Source organism: Daucus carota, chromosome 2, assembly GCF_001625215.2.
Source record: "Daucus carota subsp. sativus chromosome 2, DH1 v3.0, whole genome shotgun sequence".
NCBI lineage: Eukaryota > Viridiplantae > Streptophyta > Magnoliopsida > Apiales > Apiaceae > Daucus > Daucus carota.
The window spans coordinates 13,885,246-13,899,285 of record NC_030382.2 but is presented as its reverse complement, the minus strand read 5'-3'; the positions used below and the strand labels follow the sequence as shown (position 1 = coordinate 13,899,285).

The window sequence follows — 14,040 nt, the reverse complement described above, 5'->3', positions numbered from 1 at the left end:
CTTCAACTGACCTCGCGAATAATTAATATAGATATCACAAGTGATCCTTTGAAGGCTGTGCTCCAACTTCAAGAAGCGTACTCTGGCATTACTGAAAAATCTGAGCTTCCACCATGTACCTCCAAACACTCCTTTTTAATACTTCAAAACACAGGTACACTTTTAAGAACAGTCAAACACAGAAACAATGATTACGCAAGTGAGGTTTTCCACCGTCTGAACATCCAGGAAGAATACTCTGAGGAGCATGATCCACTTCACTGTAGCCTATAGGAACTCATCTGCAAGTACCAAAACGGTTTAAATAAGACTAAAGATATCATAAAGTCAAAAAGAACATTATTTGCTTATATCTAAAACCAAGAATTGCAAGTATTATCATATAATTGGTAATTGATTACCAGCTTATAGATGTCTAAAAGCTTCAAGAAGCTTCACAAATTGTGAAACTTTCAACTTTGTGACTCCGTTCCACCGTGCTGTTCTAGGGTCTCCCCTTTCTATGACATTTGGCTTTGACCTCAATTCCTCAAACCTCTCCCAAACCCACATTTGCACTAAATCGTAGTGCCATATAGTGAACTTCAGACCAATTCCAGACCCATTCGACAGGCTTAACCATTCCATTATGTAACACCCTCATATCTCTATAAATACAAGCAAGAACAACAGGCGCAAGGGCAACCCTATTACCTCTAGACAAATGTACAGCAACAGTATCTGAGTGCGAACAAAAACAAACTTAGACAGCCAAAATACAAATAGATGATGTAAATATTATGCGAGGGAGCTACTACTTGCTATAAACCACTTATACCTCTGAGATTTTCCACCTTCTGATCAGCCAGAAAGAATACTGTGAGGAGCATGGTCCACTTGACTGTAAGAACTCATCTGCAAATACCAAAACAGTCTAAATACCACTAGACAAGACTAAAGATATCTTAAAGTCAAGAAGAACATACTTTGCTTATATCTAAAAACAAGAATTGAATGATGCGCATATAGAATTGCAAGTATTATCATATAATTGATTATCAGCTTTTATATGTCTAGATTAAATCAATCTAAAGCGGCCAAGCATACAAAATAACAAGCACTATCCTGACATTCATAAGTTGTACATAAAACTCCGAGCCAGTAATCCATACGATGCTTCATCCCAATCTAAAATGAAAAGCACTCTCAAACTAATTCGTCTCAATAGCAAGCACCATAGCACTGTCTAAGAGACGTCAATTAAGTGATAAAAAGAAAAAAATATTACCTTCAAAGGAGTCATTACACTTCGAATCTCGATATTTAATGGAGCACTTTCTTCATTATTTAAGAAACTTGTTAAAGTAAAACAGCTACACAGGTGCAGAACCATTCATCTCCACCAAGTCTTCGACAAGATGCGCTAACAAAATTCGACTAAGGTCTAAGGCGGTGACAAAATGGTTGTGGTTCTTAACTAGGGTTTAGCATTTCTAGGGATTGAGGAAATTGACGTTTTTGCAGGGTGTGTCCATTCATTCAGGCTATTTAAAGGGATTTATATTCACCGCATTGAGGTGTATTTAATTGATATCTTTAAGATTGTAGTATTATACTTTTGAGATATCTAATTATAGTTTTTATAATTAATAAGATTTTGGAGCATTGTATTTAAACTCAAAACATATCTCGATTCTATAATATCTTATTTTTTTCTCATAAAATAAAAAACATCTACAATTTATAAATTAAAATCCAAATAAATACACCCTTTTTCTTTTAGAAAAAAGGAATTAATTCTGTAAATATCATACAACATCTAAAAAAATAATCGAGTCGAACAAATATCAAACAGATCGTATCACCATTAATCAAGTCTTTATAGACACAATACAGTAATTAATGGTTATTTAATTTTGAAAACATATATATAAAGATCGATAGTTGTAATTAAATCATCTAGTTTAAGTTTTAGGTAATTTGATAATAATGAAGAATCTTTATATCTCCATATGACGACTGTAGAGCAATATAGCATGCCTTTGACTAAATTGAATTAATCCAAAGTGGTTAGTCGATGATACAATCATATGGGTATACACATGATAATGTAGCAGATCCAAGAGAGATCTTAGTTAGACAGAATTTCATTTATCGGATGCGTGCCATGCGACATGCGGGTAGACTTACCAAAATTACCAGGCCACCCATAATTAACTATTAAGGAGAACCAACTGAAGAGATGGGGCATAGAAGGAGACTGATGGTATCGTCATAGTCAAACTCTGGAGTTGGTCATAGTCAAACTCTTGAGTTGGTCAAACTCCAACGTCGTTGTTCGAGTATTCCTTGTGCTGCCAATTGGGGTGAGTAATTAATTGAGTGAGATCCTCCACACAAATAATTTGGATATCTGTAATTAACTAATTCGTTGTCTCGATAATTCTTTCACATTCACAGTTTTCAGCACAAATGTTTAACTTCCATCAACTAAATAAGAATAAAAGTATAGTACCTTAAATAGAGTCATTACGCCTCAATCTTTGACGGAGCACTTTCTTCATTATTTAACTACAAGTATCATTCCATAAATTGATCAGTCTATCGGGATTGCCACATGCACAAAATCGTCTCGATCCCATGATTTTTTCCATAAACTTCCACCAAATTTGGAGTATAAAACTAACACGCATTCCACAAGTCTTCTGATAATTAGTAAATCTAAAAATGTAAGAAGTCATTTGTCCATGATTCTCTTGTTTTAAAGTGTTAACAAGCTTTCCTATTTGTTAAACTGTAACAGCTACACATTGTCAACAATATTAATTGTGTTTAAACAGTGGTTCTTCGTTTGGTTTAATGTATCATGCAAGTATAATTTTCTGTATCCACTAATGTTCGGTCATTGATTTTTATGCACTAACATAAATATGTGGATTCAATAAATAGTACTAATTATAATTGCATAACTAATTTCTGAGCTGATATTAATTAATCAGATTTTTTCCTCTCAAAGAGAAACACATTTTCACTTAGGGTTCATGAAGAGCGGAAAAGTTGACCTAATCTATGTTGTTCATGAAACATAGTGTTACACAAATGATAAAGAATTTAATTTTATTAATTTCTAAATTACATACTCATATTTCATTCTACCATCATTCAATATTTAGATATGAATTTTAAATTAATTAAGTGCGATTTCAAAGGAGAGAAAGATTAAACAATTCTTAATTCTGAATTGCTTATACTTCGAATCAAAATCATCAAAAGCATATGATCCAAAAATATGTTGCTAAAACTACTGAATGTTCACATATTCGCCCAAACCACTCACTCTTTGGCTTATCAAATTTCTGATGAAACAAGATATAAAGAAAATAATTTTTAAGACTTCATCAGTGGTCTTGGATGCCTACCAAAACTATACAAACAACCAACACATTCAAATACGGAAAGGGAGGATCAGTTAAGGATGTGCTTGAGGAATTTAATTTTTAAGTCATATTCAAAGGAGTTTGGAAAGGTGGTAATTGATATGGATGCCATGACTGGAAAGGGAGGATCAGTTAAGGATGTGCTTGAGGATGCCATTCTTGGATCTTTAGAGTCTTTAGAGGCTCGGTTGCCCGCTGCTCAGGGCAAGGGAGGCCCCCTTATGATTTTTGATCCAGTGGTTGATGCTGAGGACCAAGTGGCTATTCCACTGGCCGGAAACCCATCCATAACTGGTTATAATAATGATCCAAATACGGATCTTATGGAAGCCGAGGAAGTTCTCTTGGAAATGGCTCGGTACGAAGAATTGGAAATGAAGAAAATGGTGTAGTGTCATATTTCTTCTTGGTCTTATATGTCATATTTAAATTCAGTTTGTTTTATTATCTATTAGGACGATGAAGTAATAATCATGCTCTCTTTATATAATGGTTGATTTTATATTATGCATATTAAGCTTTCGACACAACCATTTTCAAAATCCAAATTTAACACAAAAACAAAAGAACCATACATGATCATTCAAATTTAACAAAAAAGAACAATATATAATATGTTAGCTTATATGTTGTAGTTCTAATAATGTTTAAGTTTTAAAAAATTAACCCTTCATATATGGTATTGTTTTTTGGGAAATTACCTAAAATATTACCTTTTTAAAAGTATTATCAAAAATACTATCACTTTGGTACTTATTTTCAAAACTACTATCTTTTAAATTTTATTTTCAAAAATACGGTTTGCAACTTTTGCAACTATATTCGCAACTTGGATTTAATTTTTGAAAAAAAAGATGATTTATAGGTTGATTCTACTTTATTCCATTTGAAAAACAAAAAATGGAGGCCATCTGTCCTGATACTCCATCTCTGCTCCTCTGCTATTTCAGTTGAGAACCTCAAACCACTCCCTACTACACCAACCAGTGGCTTCCCGCTGCTTAAACCCCAAACTTCAGCCTCACACTCACTCAACTCAACCCAACCATTACTACTCGATGTCGGAAATGGACTTGTGCGAATCGTCTTCTTCTTCATCTTCACACCGCCGGAAAAGAAGCCTCCATAATCTTCACTAACCGCTTGAGAAGACGCCTCTCTCTCTGGCCAAACAAGCTTATCTACTATTTCAGTCTGCCAACTTAGCACTAAGCCATTCGATCGGAAAGTAATGATTCTGTATACACGCACTTGTATGTGTAGAAGATGTCGATTTGAATTGAATTTATGCATTCGATTTTGACAAGTTTTTAGTTGCGGTGAGTCATGGATCGGTTGAATTGTTTGTTTTGATAAATGATTTATATAATTGGATCGTATTCACTGTTTTTGTTTTGGTATTGAAGGGCGCGCAACGCAACTTTGCAACACATTATGCAACTAAACATGATTTCAAAATATTAAAATTTTAAAATTGCATTTGTGGTTAATCTTGGTTGATCAGTTACATATATGGTTGCAATAGTTGCAAACCGTATTTTGATTTTGGTTCATCAATTGCAAATATGGTTGCAACAGTTGCAAATCGTATTTTTGAAAATATTTTTCAAAAGTCAGGATGTTTAAAAATAATTTCTTTCCTAAAAGTATTGTTAAAAAATCCCTTGATTTTAACATACTGGACACTTTATGATTAAAAGCTAAAGCTATGAACATTGTGGAATTTATACATTCAGTGAGGGTTTGCTAGATTCGACTTTCTTTAACTTGATTAAATTTAACTATCAAAAAATGTGAAATATATGAATTTCATAAATTTTAGGGAATCTTGTTAATTCCATGGATTAACTTTCACTCATGTCACAAGCAAAAATTTAAATAAAATGTGATTAAGTTTCAAATAAATACGGAAGACTCGGTTCTAACATTCATCAAATTATTATTCATTTCTAAACATTATTTTGAAATTTGTGATTATTAAGCTGATTAAATTAAACAAAAAAACTACTAGATATTAGTGACGTAATACATTTAACATGATTCACAATATATATATATATATATATATATATATATATATATATATATATATATATATATATATATATATATATATATATATATTTTAAACTATTATTATACTAGACATTGTTCCATCTAAAATGCCATCCACAATCACATGAAAATCACTACAAAGTTTCTTTAAATAATCATCTTTGTGATGTTTACATTTTATTTTTTTTTTGATAAGCCATAACATTAAAGAAAAACGAGTACAACGGGAGAAGGGTCACACTTCTCATGAAAACCTAAAAGAAAACTAAGAACCAAGCAGAATAACTAGACAATTAGACCTACTGCATGCGGCTGAAACTACAAACAAGATGATACCAAATCTTCCAAGTGACCCAAGATTACAATAATCCTAAAATCTGTAACTACTTTCGCCATGCATTTTCTCCTTTCCTTTGTCATGCTGCCTTCCCCCAATACCTTCCCTGATAACAATCCCAGGTAGTCTTCTGAATATGCTACAACTCCTTCTTTGAGTAGCTATTTAAACTGGGTTGGAGGCTTGTTATATTTCCTATACCTGGAAAGATATTAAGACTGCAATAATGTTCCCTGCATGCATGACTACACCTTGGAGCTGTTAAAAATTAGAGAGGCATGCGTCTTGGAACTTATGAAATTGAAACATTTGACTGTCAAATCTCAGACTGGCTGCTTTTTCATAGCCAACCCTTTATCATCTGGGCTTTCTGCATACCAGCTTTAGCTAGGCCGTCCGCTTCCAAGTTTAGCTCTCGGCCCAAATGAATAAATTCAAAATTATCCAGTGCTACACCTAGAATATCTGGCAGACCCAATTCACACCATAATTGACTTCTCTTGATTCTCTTTAGCTTTTTAATTACTTTAATGGAGTCAGTGCACAAACAAATTTTATTCCACTTTTGCTTGTGCTCCAGGACTGATTTAATCATAAAAATAGCCGCATCCCACTCCGCTTCAAAACTATTTAAAGCATTGGAGGGTCCAAAGAAAATGAACAAAATATTTCCATCCCTATCTTTTATGCATCCACCTTTGCCTGCTTTAGGACCCTGTAGAAATGCACCATCCACCAAGAAAATTATCTCATATTTCTTTTTACATACCTCCCATAATTTTTCCCTCTTCCTCAGCCAACTTTGCTGGATTACAGAACGAGGGATGTGCTTCCATTCTCTCCAATGATCATTTTCTATCAGACCTGACGACAATAACCAGCTATACACTCTCATCTTGACATTATTTATCAGAGAATTCTTGTCAATAGTTGAGAGGTTGAAAACCTTATTATTCCGAGAAATCCATATATACCAAAGACTTGCAGCAACAACCGACTTCCAAGCTTTGTTCAGGATCAAGTCATCAATTATGGAGAAAATATTTCTTAGAGAGAAGGTGGCTGAATTGAATCTACTTAAAGGAATATCCCACCAGACTGCAATCTCTACCCAAACCCAATTTGCCAATTCACATTCTTTCATAAGGTGTTGTAAGCTTTCCTCATATTTCCCGCACCATCCACACAACACATTAAAATTGCTAGCATGCAGCCTATTTTTTAAAAAGACTTTAACCGGAAGAATACCATGTTCGATTTTCCAGAGCAGTAATCTGACCTTATGAGGGGCTTTTATTTTCCATATGTTATTCCATATAATGTCAGCTCCCCTTGAAGTGATTAGTGCTTTGTACCCATCACCCACCTTGTAAGCTTTTCCTGTATTACTCCATATCAGTTGGTCTTCCTGACTAGATAACTTAACATTCTTCAAAATATTCTCAATCTCAGCCCATACTTCCTCTTCCCACGCCCTGAGTCTTCTTTGCCAGGCACATTCACCATTTAATTCGCCCCCCTTCCAAAGATCCACCATTCTTTTAATATTAGTCCACTTATGAGATGACAAAGCATATAATCTGCTATATGTAACTTTGAGAGGAGATGAGCCCGTCCAAGAATCTTCCCAGAACAAAGCTTTTTCACCGTTATATACTCTCCAGACAAGCATTCTAGCATTTAATCTATTATTGCTTGATCCCTCACCGATCCTGCAAATGTTTCTAAATGTAGCAGACATATTTTTATTTTTGTCTACCAAACCTGGATCAACCCAAACATGCGTGCCATATTTATTTTTTAACATCTTATTCCACAGCTTCGACCTTTCAGTAAAGCAACGGTGCCACCATTTGAAGAGCATTGATGCGTTTTTTTCTTCCAACAATTTCAAGCCCAACCCTCCTTCCTCTTTCGGTCTGCAGACATTCTCCCAAGCTAAAGAGTGCATCTTGTTACTTACCTCTCCATTGGATTTAGTGTAGCTCCATAAAAATTTCCTTCTTATCCTGTCAATATCCTTGATTACCGTTCGCGGAATTTTGTGGAGACTCATCCAATATGTAGGCAGACTGTCAATTGCTGCCTTGAGGAGAACTGCTCTCCCAGCCATCGATATTGATTTCCCCTTCCAATTTGCTAGTTTCTTCTTGACCTTGCCTATCAGAGGATCCCAGTAGCGAACTGAACTGGAGGATTTAAGTACCTCCATACCTAAATAGATAAAACTATCACCTCCAACTGCACACCCCAAAATCCTTGCCCAGTTGCCTACTAGATCTTTATCTTGACCAATGCCATACAACTGGCTTTTGTCGAAATTTATTTTTAACCCCGTCAACAGTTGAAAACCTTGCAAGATACTCTTAATTCCCATCACAGATTTCATAGAGTTCCTTATGAATATAACTGTATCATCTGCATATTGGAGATGTGTTATCACTTCCGAGGAATTCGATATTTTGACACCATCTATAATGCCAAGTTGCTCTGCCTTTTTGATCATACAACTCAGCACCTGAGCAACTAGATCAAATAACAACGGCGATAAAGGGTCGCCCTGTCTAAGCCCTCTTTCCTGGGAGAATTCCCTTGTAGGAGAGCCATTGACTAATATTGAAGTTTTAGAAGACTTCAATATTACCTTGATCCAGCGAATCCAATCATAACTGAAATTCAACTTTTCTAATAAATGAAAAAGGAAACTCCAATCCACTGAGTCGAACGCCTTTTCAAAATCAATCTTAAAGATTAATCCCTCACTTTGTTTAGACTTGATGCTATTTATGATTTCCCCAATCATTAGAATCCCGTCTGTTATTAGTCTACCCTTAATAAATCCTGTTTGCTCCTCTGAAACTATATTACCAATGACCTTGGATAGCCTAGAAGCTAACATTTTGGAGAGCAATTTCATACTTGAGTTAATAAGGCTGATAGGCCTGTACTCCTGCACGTGTTTTGGGGATACACATTTAGGAATAAGGCAAATGAAAGACGAGTTCATACCTCCAGGGAGAGTACCACTAGTCTGAAATTTGATCATGCAATCCAACAGCTCATCTTTAATTAACGGCCAAAGCATCTTCATTGATCCCATGCTAAAGCCGTCTGGCCCTGGAGTCTTATCAGCTGGACTGTTATTCAAAGCTTCCTCCAACTCTTCCATTGAAAAAGGTTGTGATAACCATTGAGACTTCTCCTGATTCAGCTGTTTACATAATTTATTTCACTAATAAGCATGACACTAATAATTGTACTCAAAGTTACTTGGATTCTCCATAGATCCATACATAAGAGTTCAACTAAAAGGAAGCACTTACTACATGGAAGAATTTATGTTCACTTTAATGGGGATTGTGATAATTATGATCTCGAACTCAAATATAAGTGCTAGCATGCACTTGAGGACTTTAAGTGCTAACAGAGGATGATATTTTTAAAGTTTCCAAAGTAGTTAAATGATGCTCTTCAAGGTCATATTTTGCTTGACCATTCCCTCTTCCACAAAGCAATAAGAGAATAAAAGGAGAGCAATATATATGTATATGTGTGTGTGTGTGTGTGTATATATATATAGGCAATTGATCAAATACAAACCAATCTTAAAATAAAAACTAAAAACCACTATTGAAGCTCTTGTAATTACTAAATGCAGCGGGCTAAAAGAAATCATATGTCTGCCCCACCCACTTGTAATTAGTAAAACTCAGAATAGAACTACTCCCACCCACCTACATCTCTCCCCGACCAATTTTCACAGCTCCCCCATCTTCCTTGATTGGAGCTTCTCCACCCAACACCCCCAGCCCAGATTTCCCGACCCCGCTGGTAAGGTACATTCCCGACGTTCTCGCCAAGAAATAAAGGAAGAAGACGAGCTTGTTTTATGCTGCACATATACACACATATACAAACAATACATCATCTCACCAGATCCACCCTTCATCTACCCCGTCATCACATCATCGTTTGTTCCCCGCCATCACTACCTCCGACTTTTCCCTTCCCCTCCTTCAATCTTTTTTCGACGACCTCTCTCTAATCTCTTGGATGACTAGAGCTCAGTCGTGGACTTTAGTGTTGTTAAAGCTTGATATAGTTATAAAAATCGATGATTTCTGCTATACAAATTAGTGATATTCGGTTTATAAATTAGTGATATTTGCTTTACAAATTAGTGATATTCGCTTTAGAAAATAGTGATTTGTGTTGCTGAAATTAGTGATTTTTATGTCTTCTTCATGACTATATCTCACGTTAATTCTCAGACATAAAAATTATATATCGAGGAAGATGAAGATTGGAGAGGGTGAGTTTGTGTTAATTGATTATTGTTTTGTATGTATATGTTGTTTATAGTTTTTTATGTATATACGGTGTATATCAATTTTGTATAGAAGCGGCACGTTAGTTGAGTATCTGTAGCTAGGAAAGTGGGCTGGGCTGGTTAGAAAAGTGGGCTGGGTCAAAGGTTTTTAGTTTTCAGAGCATGTCCAACGCTACTCCTAAATCATTCCCTAAACAATAATATAAAATGTGGCTCCTAGTAAGTTAATACACCGGAAAACGTGAGAACTCCAATGCTACTCTTTATATTTGGCTCCTTATTCACATTTTATATTTATTTTATATAAATGAGAGGAAAAAGTTAACTAAAAGAGAGAGAAGATTGAAGGAAAAATAATATAATATTGAGTTAGGAGCTACTAGATGCTCTTTAAAAGAAAGGAGAGAGAGTAGGCTCCTAAATTTTTAAAGAGCATCTAGGAGCCCATTGGAGCACTAAATTTTGATTTGCTCCTAAATTTTAGACTTAGGAGCTTGTTTAGAGAGCCCCTTGGAGTTGCTCTTAGGTGGTGCTCTTAGGTGGTTTGTAACATTAGGGACTCTTATATGGAGTTCTATAAATTATTAATTTTATTATAAATTCTGTTATAGAATACATATAAAACGTGTTCTAATATAAAATACTATAAAATAAATCTATTTTAAGTAATTTAACACTTAAAATTTGATTAAAAAAAGTATATTTTCGAAACTGATTCTACAACAGAATAATTCTGGATGATTATTATTCTGTTATAGAATCATGTTGATATATTGCATAATTTTAGATGATCTTTGGAATAAAAAAATTGTATAACTTCGTTTTTGGTTTAATAATCAAAATTTGCAATTATATTTCATAAAAAATATAATAGAATATATATATATGTATATATTTATAATGGTGTGCTACATAACTCCATATAAGAGGGTATGCTATGGAGTGCTACCATATATATATATATATATATATATATATATATATATATATATATATATGTATATATGTATGTATTGCTTAAAAAAAAGACCCTTAAAAAAAACAAAGAACAATAATAGTATATAACATATAATCTCATCTAAAACCTGAATTAAATTCTAATTTTAAACCAATTGACCTTTTATTATGAACAATAATAGTATATAACATGTTTGACAACAATTATGAATTAAAAATAACACGATTTTATGTAATATTAAACATGCAAAGAATATATATATGATTCTATTATATTTTATATTAATAATTTGGATGAGTTGGGATGTTATATTTCATATATTAAGTTTAGTTAGTGTTTAACTATGTAATTATAATATTAACAAATCATTTTTTATGAAAAATAAAGTATTATGATAGTGTTATTTGTTGTTGTTTTTTTTTTAAAGTGTTTTGTGTGCAGTGCGACCCATATATATATATATACACTTTAATTCCAGAGTTTTCTGACTTAAAAAAATTTGCATACTTTTCTAGACATTTAATGAAATTGTGGTGTTTCTTTATTATATGTATATTGGACAAACTCTAAGTCTGGAAGGCTCAATTCCAACATTTTAATTATGATTGGTAATTCCGTAGGTTTACTAAGTGATAGTGTTCAATGACAAACTCATTCATAGGAATTATCAATTTGGAACTATGTGTATATATATTTTAACCCAAGCAAGTTCATAAAACTTTTTTTTTCTATCACCAAACATACATATCAATTGATTGTACAATAAAAACAATTAGTTCATTTAAATTATTAGTATTAGAAAGCCAAAAACTTATAACATAACTTTTAGAAGCTACAAGTGAAAAATAGTAAAGAGACTCGGGCTGATTTGATAACCCCTAAACCATCCTTATATTATAACTACCTTCCAGATTGTTTGTTTAACATATATCTAATTTTGAACGAATTAATTTCACTGGACGACACCACCTTTAAATTCTATCTTAATGGTTCAGTTTTCAATTTATTGTGCAGCCTTCTATCATGTGTATCTATTTTAATTTCTTTCACTATTTATAATTGTTTTATTTATCCTATTCAAATAAATATATGTCACATATAAATTTCATATATGTTAATATTTTATAATTTTAACTTTAAATTTATGTTTATTCATAAAAAAACTTTAAATATATATTAATGCATAAAATTTTGTGATATTAGCATTTGTATCAAATAAAAGTTGTGCATGTTATTCTTTCTATTTTTATATTTCTATATTTAATTTTTATTAAAAAAAATTTGACTCGTTCAGAAACTAATGTCACTTCATGTTCAGATTTATCAATCATCTAGATTTATTAATCATTCAGAAATTTGAACAATTAAGAATTAATGGTTCAGATTTAACAAATGACCCACAATATAGTAAATGAGAATTATTTTAGGACCAATGTTCGCCTTTAGACCAATAATATTCATTCTATAACTTTGCTTTTATTAAATTTTAACCAAGATATTAACCATGAGTAAATCATTACACTTTTTTTATTATATAATTAATAATATTTAACCACTTCATTTTCATTAATTATAACTCATCTAATTAGGCTCATTTTCACTATCCACTTAGAATATTATATAATAATATGATAGGATAATATGATTAGATAATAATAGAATTTCATATTTGTTAGATATAATTGATGATTACTAATGTTCTTAAGGTTTGTTTTAGAACAGGAATCATCAGAGTTTAAGCTAGAAGCTGATCAGAGTTTAGCAAAGTCTGACAGAGTTTAATAAAGTCTGATCAGAGTTTACATAGTCAAGATCTATCAGAGTTTACACGTGGAAAGAGCTCAGAAGCGGATATACTTCAAGAAAGGATAGAAGCTGAGGAGTGATTTGCTGACTATGGAAACTGAACAGAAAACTGGAGCAATCTTTGATTGATAGATTTATTAGCTGATTTATAGGATATCAAATCAGAGATTGATTTTGTAACTGTGTCTATATAAACACAGATTAGGGTTACTCTATACGAGTTGAGTTATCAAGTATATTGTTAAGAACCCTAGCAGCTCTTGGTGATAGAATATAAATCACTGAGAGAGTTTTTGTAACCATCAAGTTTGTGAATATAAGAGTTTACTGCTTTCGATTTCTTATATTATCATACTGTATTACATATTGTGATCACTATATTATTATATATAGTGAATTAATAGGACCTAACAAGTGGTATCAGAGCCAGCTCTGTTAAGATTACTACAGTGAGATCTTAAACACAATCATGTCTGAAAAATCACAAGCTTCATCCTTTAGAGTCCCAACCCTTAAGGCATCTGAATATCCAGTCTGGAAAGAAAGAATGATCATATTCTTAGACTCTGTTGATCCAGAATACCTTGACCGGATTTATGATGGACCACATATGCCCACCAAGCTCTCTGTTGGGATTGCAGATGAACCTCAAAAGATGGTTCCAAAAGAAAAGAAAGATTATACTCCAGAGGACATCTCATCTATCAGTAAAGATGCAAAGGTGAAGCATCTGTTGCATAGTGCCCTTGATAATGCAATGTCTAATAGGGTGATTGGGTGCAAAACTGCTAAACAAATCTGGGATGCTCTGGAAACCAGATGTCAAGGAACTCAGGCCATTAAGAAAAACAGAAAAACAATCCTTACACAGGAGTATGAGCACTTTGACTCAAAATCTGGTGAGTCCCTGACAGATCTGTATGACAGATTTGTCAAACTGCTGAATGACCTATCTCTGGTGGACAAGGAATATGATCTTGAAGACTCAAACCTCAAATTCCTTCTAGCTCTTCCTGAAAAATGGGATTTGAAAGTCACTACAATAAGAGACAATCTTGATCTTGGAGAAATGTCTCTTGATGATGTTTATGGAAGACTGAAGACTCATGAACTTGAGATGGAACAGAGGAGCAAACGA

The 14,040-nt window shown here is 33.2% G+C and overlaps 1 protein-coding gene across 1 annotated transcript; it reads right to left on the bottom strand.

Moving 5' to 3' along the window:
- Window positions 1–6,148: 6,148 nt before the first annotated feature.
- LOC108203774 (uncharacterized) lies at window positions 6,149–8,977 on the bottom strand. The gene has a single exon (XM_017372935.2). It carries the CDS (start codon window positions 8,975–8,977, stop codon window positions 6,149–6,151), a length of 2,829 nt encoding a protein of 942 aa, XP_017228424.2.
- Between the last annotated feature and the right edge of the window lie 5,063 nt (window positions 8,978–14,040).

Excerpts from the sequence above, each read along its gene's own strand:
- LOC108203774 (XM_017372935.2), bottom strand. The coding sequence starts at position 8,977 with ATGGAAGAGTTGGAGGAAGCTTTGAATAACAGTCCAGCTGATAAGACT.